The sequence below is a fragment of the Simochromis diagramma genome, unplaced genomic scaffold (assembly GCF_900408965.1).
Source record: "Simochromis diagramma unplaced genomic scaffold, fSimDia1.1 OVJJ01000516.1, whole genome shotgun sequence".
Taxonomy (NCBI): domain Eukaryota; kingdom Metazoa; phylum Chordata; class Actinopteri; order Cichliformes; family Cichlidae; genus Simochromis; species Simochromis diagramma.
This window is the reverse complement of record NW_024386938.1, coordinates 1209760-1218006: the sequence shown is the minus strand read 5'-3', so window position 1 is coordinate 1218006 and position 8247 is coordinate 1209760. Positions and strand designations below refer to the sequence as shown.

The 8247-nt window shown below is 41.2% G+C and overlaps 1 protein-coding gene and 1 long non-coding RNA gene across 7 annotated transcripts in view; one reads left to right on the top strand and one right to left on the bottom strand.

Annotated features, from left to right (window-relative positions):
* Window positions 1-854: 854 nt before the first annotated feature.
* caskin1 (CASK interacting protein 1) overlaps window positions 855-8247 on the bottom strand; it is a 113708-nt gene continuing 106315 nt past the window's right edge. For all 6 annotated transcript variants that reach the window (XM_040037289.1, XM_040037290.1, XM_040037293.1 and 3 more), the window contains one exon: window positions 855-5948. In XM_040037289.1, the coding sequence (XP_039893223.1) occupies window positions 5852-5948 (97 nt within the window). In that variant the 3' untranslated portion in view covers window positions 855-5851. The remainder of the gene's footprint in view (window positions 5949-8247) is intronic.
* On the top strand, window positions 6133-6412 carry LOC120736917. The gene is made up of 2 exons (XR_005696640.1): window positions 6133-6221; window positions 6318-6412. It is a non-coding gene; the product is annotated as an uncharacterized LOC120736917 (long non-coding RNA).

Here is an 8247-nt window from a genome sequence, read left to right as displayed (position 1 = left end):
CTGGTAATGAACTAATCATGTGATTCAGGTGTGTTGACCCAGGGTACGTCTAAAACCTGCAGGACACCGGCCTCGAGGCCGGGGTTAGGGGATAAAGGGTGAGCTGGGATGGTACTCATACCTGTGTCTATAAAAGACTTATAAAAATTACAGTCCAACCTGCAATTGCTCTCAGGCAGACTAAGGTTATAATCGCTGTGTAATTTATAAACGTAGACAGACTTCACACATGTTGCAATCAGTCTGTGCTGGTGTGCACAACTCGTGTGCAATGTGTCACTTTGCAGGAGGAGGCTTGAGTCAGCTGGTTGCCAACAGGTTGTATTCTGGTTATACTCCTCTACAGGGTTGCTGAGCATCTATTCGTTTTTGTAGTTAAATTGCTGTCATGCAACAGCTACATCACAATTTGTGGAGGAATTTCTGGATTTCTATTTCAGATCTATGACAAAACAGACTCTCAATGCAAATAGTAAATGTGATTTTTTTGCATATGCAGACAGCAACAGATTTAGATTTTTATCAATGAATCACAGACTGACTCCAACTTGTTGCTGTCTTGAGTCACCTGGTCCTGGTCTTTGAAGCAACCATTTCAAAGGTATTAACATTTCAAATTTCACTGTCCAGTATTACGGTACTGTTATCTTTCAGAACAAGCGTGGATGTTCACCAGGCTTTACACGAGGTTGGATTAGGGTTAGAGGGTGAATGGCTCATTACAATCAATCTTTTTTAATATTTTTGAAACATTTGCTAATTTTATAACGCCTCATGCGACTCATAAACAGCTACATTGTGCTCTGCAGAGACTCCTGTCACCAAGAAATAAAAATGCAAACAAAAGGAGGCTGTGAAGTTTGTACAGAACATTTATTTATTCAGAGCAGATGGCCATAAGATGCAGTCACTGCAAGCACACCACTGTCCAGTCACTACAACACACACGCACTCCCACACACACAGATTTCACACAGTCAATAGCAGAGCAACACATGACACACTCTCTCAAGCATTCGCATACAGTCGCTGCAGAGCAGAGGAGACACCACTCAGGTGTCTGTTCAGATAAGCACAGGCGGAAAATCAAATAAAAACAGTTTGGCTTCATCTTTTGTTAAGAAGAACAAGGGATGAAAAGTACTTTTTCTCCACAGCTTATTTGACCATCTGTGTGTGGGTTTTTTCACCTTAGTAGCCTCACCCCAACGCCCAAGTACCAAAACACACTTCAGAATAATTCCTACGATATGAAGGATGACCAAAATGAGACCTAAGGAAGGATTGAAAAAGGCAAACCTTTATCTCTGATATGATGGCGGATGAAAAAGCGAAAGTGTCTCAGCTGTAAGCTGCACACAGTACAGCCAACCCTCAAAGGTCAGACCACCAGGCATCTGTCGGATGTCACCACAATGACATCTAGTTTGTAATAACAGAGGACAGTTTGGTACAAGGTAAAAATAACTCAAGGGAAAAAATGAAGAAATTAAATTTCATAGAAATATGCACCTACACATCTGGTGACAGCTGGCTCAATCACTTTCAGTAACAATTATTTAACTAAGCTAAGGAAGATATAAAAGAAATTGAGCCATTACTGTTTATGACAGGACTATTTGTTGTTGTCCATGTTTTGAGGGATATAGTGGGTTGGGATAGCTTTTCACTCAAAGCTAGATCAGAAGATTGATACCACTCTCATGGCGTAGCTTAGCAGAACTACCTTCAGCTAACGGTTAGCATAATTAAGCAAACATGTTTTACACAGCGTACATTTGATGCAAAATATCACAAACTCTTAACAGGAATGAAATCTAACAGTCTTGCACAAGTTTAAAATTTCAATTATGTAATTAGAAAAAACGTAGACAACAAAAAAGTTAACGATCATCGACCTGGAGATAGTTACACTCAGCATGAAACTACCTCCGGCTGGTTGTTAGCCGCGGTTAGCAAATTTCTTACACTAAAGTTTTAGCTGGAATGAAAACCAAAGAGTCTCGGGCAAAGTTGAACTTGAACTTATATCCCATTGTTCAGTCTTTATAACCAGTTTATATGATTATCTTCTTTTAATGAGTTCAAATTGAGCGGACAACATGTGAGACTGTGGTTTTCTGTTTAGCTTAGCTTAGCACTATGAATGTAAACTGTAAAAAAAGAACTACTCCTGCTATGTCAGAAGATAATTGTAGATATCACACATCGATTTTTGTACAAATGAAACAAATCAAATATTCCCTAGGAAGCTAGCTAGCTTTTCCAGAGAGTTTTCAGTCCTTTAATTTTAAGCAAACCTTAACTAACCAGCTGGTATCTGTGGCTTCACTCTGAAAGTGGCATTGATCCTCTCAGCTAACTGGGTAGAACCACGTTTATTTTCTAAAACTTTCTTAAACATTGTGATAATGTAAAAGTTAACATGCTGACACAACAGATCCACAACATATTTCTTCACAAAAGCAGGAGAAGAAGCTAAAATGTAGGTATTTTTTTAAAACTGATTTTCTGTCATCCAAGCCAACTGCACACTGATTTCTGTGCCTGGTGTGGTGCCAGGGGCTATTACAAACGGGGTTGGGGGGGGACCCATATCCTTGAAGTGATTGGTCTGTCTTTAGAATGATGCAGTGGTAGCGGAGCTTCCATGAGGGTGCTTCCTAGAGTGAAATGCCTCTCCTGGTTTTCAGAGAACCGGGGTTATGCTAGTAACTGAACGTTTCATTCAGTCGGCTGAGTTTATGGATTAAAAATCACAACTCTGTGGTGCTGGGGAGGGCAGCACAATTTTCATACCAAGATATCAAGTAAGATGGCAAACTGGAAAAAGAGAGTGATGCCCTTATATTATACATATCCATCTACTGTATTGAAGTCAGACCAAAATCACAAAGCAAGGCACATGTTTCAAAGAAAAACAAAGACATTTAAAACTATACAAAAGATAACAAAACGGAACAAGAATTGCTTATACTATACACATCGCCACACCAGGACACATGTACACATGTAGGCGCAGAAAAAAACAATACAAAATAATAGTAATAATATTAATAATAATAATAAAAGAACACTTCCTGGAAACATCCCAACATGTTATCCTACAATGGTTCATCAGCTCAGACCACTTAAGCATGAAGAAGCAAACTGATTCAACACTCAGATTAGATCTGTTTACTTTAAAAATAGTCTTCAGAATGAAACACACTCATAAATACACTTCTTCTTATATATTTTTTTCAAATATCCATATATATATAATCTCTATGTGATCGTAATTTAAATACCACGACTATTCTCTGAGTTCTTATTCATTTATATAAACAGTGTGGCTGCCAACGTGCTGTGAAACCTTGGTTTTCTTAATGGGCAGAGGTGCAGTTAGAATCTCAGTATTGCGCCAACTTCTGGTTTGAGGAGCTGCACTCGAAACAAACCACCAGGCTTCACACATCTCTGCCGCCACTTGCTCCAGTCGAATACTTTTTATATTTTCATCCCATGTACACGGTGCGATCGCACCGTGTAGTAACCATGGTAATGCCGATTACAATGGTGGTGATGTAGATTGTCATGGCAACATAGGGTGGGTGTTTGGGAGTGTGTGGGACAAGAGCAATAGAAAGGTTGTCAGTGGAAGGGAGCGTGTTATCTTAGTAAAGGAGTAGTACCTTAAGACCTTCTTAACAGGTTAAATGCAGGTATTTTGTCATGAATATTAGGAATTCAGTGGAAAACCATTGACTAAAAGCAGTCTGCAGACTCAGCTAGACTGTATCTGTTTTTATTGGCCAACACAGTGAATCAAAGTAGTTTTTATATAGGTTTTATCAAAAGAAAAAGAGGCTTTAATAGCAGATAGTTGAATCAAATATCTAGATCGAATGAAAACACCTTTGTGTAATTGACTTTACAGGCACATTTAAATTTACACTTTTGCTTTTCCCGCTGTGGCGTGTCTGCTATGTAAAAGGGCTGCGGACACAAGGATGTTGTCGAGTCACAACGAAGTTCAGTACAGCTGTAAATCTGATGGCTTCAGACTGAGTGAGAAGGCGTGAAGTAGAATTCACACATTAAGATCAGAGAGGAGAGAAACAGCTGGAAGAAGCTTGGCCTGGGGAGTAAAACACTCGTCATAATCAATAATCACAATTCACAGCACGAAGCACGGCGGTGGCAGCATCGTGCTGTGGGGGCATTTATAAATGACATATTGAGATCTGTTTTCAAATACTTGTTTTTAGTTTTTTCAGTTAATAAGTGTTGGAAAAAACCGCTATAGACTCTACTCTGACTCTGCATTGGACAGATTGAATGCACAGCGACTCCAAATAGGCCCCAAAATGGTATCAGGTGCTCTGTAGCAACCACTGCACAAAGCTGAAAATGAAACACATTGGGAAACCTGAAGTTTTTTGCAACATCTCTTTAGTCAGAACAAGTTTTTCATTGAGCTGAGTTGAGTTTGTGGCAAAGCTTTGTCTCTCTAGACGTTCAGCTTCACTGTGGTGCTTGTGCTGCACTGTGCAAAGTACTTAGAAGCAGCTAAGACCAGTTTAAGCTTTGCTCACTTGCCTGACTCTACTGCCTTTACCTTACCTCACGAAATGCATGTAACCCCTTTAACTCTCTGAGGTATAAGCCATCAGAGGTGGAAGCCCTAACCCGCCTCTAATCATGTATTCCATGTTCACCAATGGTGGCTTCGACCTCTTACGGTTAAATCCTTTCCAAAATGAATTTGACCGACTTTGTCCCAAACACAACCTGCTGTACACTTTTGTTTTCTCCCTCCCCTTCTCTCTTTATTTTATTTATTAATTGTGCACGCTCCCTTGTGTACGTGTGTGTGTCTGTAATCAATCTGACTGCATTGTGCTTCTCCTGTGTGTGTGTGTGTGTGTGTGTGTGTGTGTGTGTGTGTGTGTGTGTGTGTGTGTGTGTGTGTGTGTGTGTGTGTGTACAGGGTGATGACGAAGATGTGGCAGAGATGCAGCCAGGACAGGAAACACAATCTGATCCTGAAACACTCACATGCATACATCTACCACCCTGTTCCTATTGCTCTCCTTCTCTCTCTCGCGTGCACACAACACACACACACACACACACACACACACACACCTCAGGAGCTGAATAGTCTCGTTTTGGTCACGGATAAAAAACAAAAACAAAAAAAAATCCATCAAGTCATTTACATCATCACAACACCAGAGGTCACCATTCCACACAGAACCAAGACATCAAACCAAAGAGCTAAAGATTCATATTTATCGGTATATTATATATTACTGTGCTAATGCAGGACTTTTTCAGTAGATATAAACTCTCCATGCTTATAATGTACACATACCATACTATGATTCATTACACAGTTGGTTTTTCATTCTGTATTGGTTTTGTTTCTTTGCTCGCTTTGAGCAGAAGAGTTCTTTAAAGACTCACATTTTGATTGCAGTCTCCTCCTTTTTGTTGCATTTCTTCATCTCTCGTCATTTGTGTGTTTTTTCTATTTTCTCTCCTCCATCACTTGTCTTTGGTCCTTTCCCCAACCAACATTTCTCTTTTAGTCTCTCTATCTATTCCTCTTTCTTGCTCTCTCCTTCTCTTGCCAAGTCTGTCCGGGCCTGCGGTGCTGTTCCGTTATCATCAGGAGACGAGAGGAAGAGGAGGGGATGGCGCAGCAACAGACCGATGGACGGATGACAGGGAGGGGTGGAGGGGAATGATGAGAGAGAGAAGGATGAGGAGAAGGTGCGAGATAGAGAGGCGTGTTGCCCGTTGTGCCAACTGAGTCACTTCTGATGCAGCGTTGCTAAGGAGACGCACCGGCTGGTTTCTGTAGTTACTCCAACATGGCGTCAAGCTGGTCGGCGAGGTCATCAAACATGCTGCCGATGTCGTCAAGGATGCTAACTGTGGTCTTCTGCTCGGCCACAGAGCTAGAGGCGCGCGCACACACACACACAGACACACACACAGACACACACACACACACACACACACACACACACAGAACCACAAGTTTATTAACAATAAAAAGCAAAGACTAAAAACAATAATGTAAAGTTAGCTGCCCCTCCCTGAGCCTCAGTCTTCCTGTTAAACGTGTGTTTTTCCTTCCCATTGTCGCCAAGTGTTGATTCATAGGGTGTTGTCTGATTGTTGGGTTTTCTCTGTATTACTTTAGGGTCTTTAAATTACAATAGGCGCCTGTTGTTGTGATTCGGTACTGTATAAATCAAACTGAACTGAATTGAAAGATGTGGGGCAGTCGTTTTTCAGCGTTGTGTATTTTAATGCAAATCGAGGATAACAATACTGCATATATGCAGCTTTGAGTAATAAGAGCTTCAAATTAACCTTTAAAATTATTTTTGAAGTGAGCAGGTCTTGAGTTCAGACAAAAACAGACTTCTCAGCATCACTTATATCATTATTTATAATGACCCTAACCTGTGCCAGCAGAATGTGCCCTTTTTGTCTTGGTGGTCAAGAAACAAAAAAAAGAAACCTTCTAACACATCAAAAACAAAAAATAAAAACCAAACTTTTTGTTTTTGTTGGGCATCAGAAATGTCAACTTGGACAACATACGGTGAAAAAAAAAATTAAAATGTTGAGAAGAAAACTGTAAATATTCAATTTTAGTTCAATTCAATTTTATTTATATAGCACCAAATCACAACAACCTCAACCTCAAGGCGCCTTACATTGTAAGGTAGACCCTACATTAATACAACAGAGAAAACCCAACAATCATATGACCCCCTATGAGCAGCACTTTGGCGACAGTGGGAAGGAAAAACTCCCTTTTAACAGGAAGAAACCTCCAGCAGAACCAGGCTCAGGGAGGGGCGGGGCCATCTGCTGTGATTGGTTGGGGTGAGAGAAGGAAGACAGGATAAAGACATGCTGTGGAAGAGAGACAGAGATTAATAACAGATATGATTCAATGCAGAGAGGTCTGTTAACACATAGTGAGTGAGAAAGGTGACTGGAAAGGAAAAACTCAATGCATCATGGGAATCCCCGGCAGCCTACATCTATTGCAGCATAACTAAGGGAGGATTCAGGGTCACCTGGTCCAGCCCTAACTATATGCTTTAGCAAAAAGGAAAGTTTGAAGCCTAATCTTGAAAGTAGAGATAGTGTCTGTCTCCTGAATCCAAACTGGAAGCTGGTTCCACAGAAGAGGGGCCTGAAAACTGAAGGCTCTGCCTCCCATTCTACTTTTAAATACTCTAGGAACAACAAGTAGGCCTGCAGAGCGAGAGCGAAGTGCTCTAATAGGGTGATATGGTACTACAAGGTCATTAAGATAAGATGGGGCCTGATTATTTAAGACCTTGTATGTGAGGAGCAGGATTTTGAATTCAATTAAACTGAATTTAACAGAGAGCCAATGAGGTGAAGCCAATATAGGAGAAATATGATCTCTCTTCCCTGTCCAACCCGTTCTCACTCCCAAAGCGTAACATTTTACGCTAGGTGACAAATCGTCACCATATTACGTTTTCGGCTACCCACCACGTTCCTAAATGACGACCTCAGAAAAAAGAGGAAATATGAGAACCATGTGGACTGAATCTACACATGTTCGCTCTTTTTCTTCAAATCGCTTAGAAACACGCTATTTAACATCATTAAAGTCCTGGTTAAGGTCAGGAATAAGGTTATGGTCAGGGCTAGGGATAAGGTTAGGTTTAGGGCTGGAATACAGGGCTGGAACGTCTATTACCGTGGGAGCGTCATTGCACTGGATTCCAGCCATAACCCGCCGCGTACCATAAGAACGCCGAAGGTCTCCTTTCGCGTTCCTCAGGAACGCCGCGGGACGTGACAAAACGTCGACATGTTACGCCTCGGGAGTGAGAACGCTCTGCCCTGTCAGGACTCTTGCTGCAGCATTTTGGATTAAGGACATGTCCTGGTCAAAAATGACTCCAAGATTCCTCCCAGTGTTACTGGAGGCCAACGTAATGTCACCCAGTACAATAATGTCAGTTTTATCTGGATTTAGAAGCAGAAAATTGGAGGTGATCCAGGTCTTTATGTCTTTAAGACATTCCTGCAGTTTAACTCATTGGTGTGTGTCATCTGGCTTCATGGACACACAGAGCTGGGTGTCATCTGCATAGCAGTGAAAATGTATGCTATGTCTTCTGATGAGGAAGACGGGAAGCAGGAAAGGAAGCATGTATAATGTAAGCAGAACTGGTCCAAGCACTGAACCCTGTG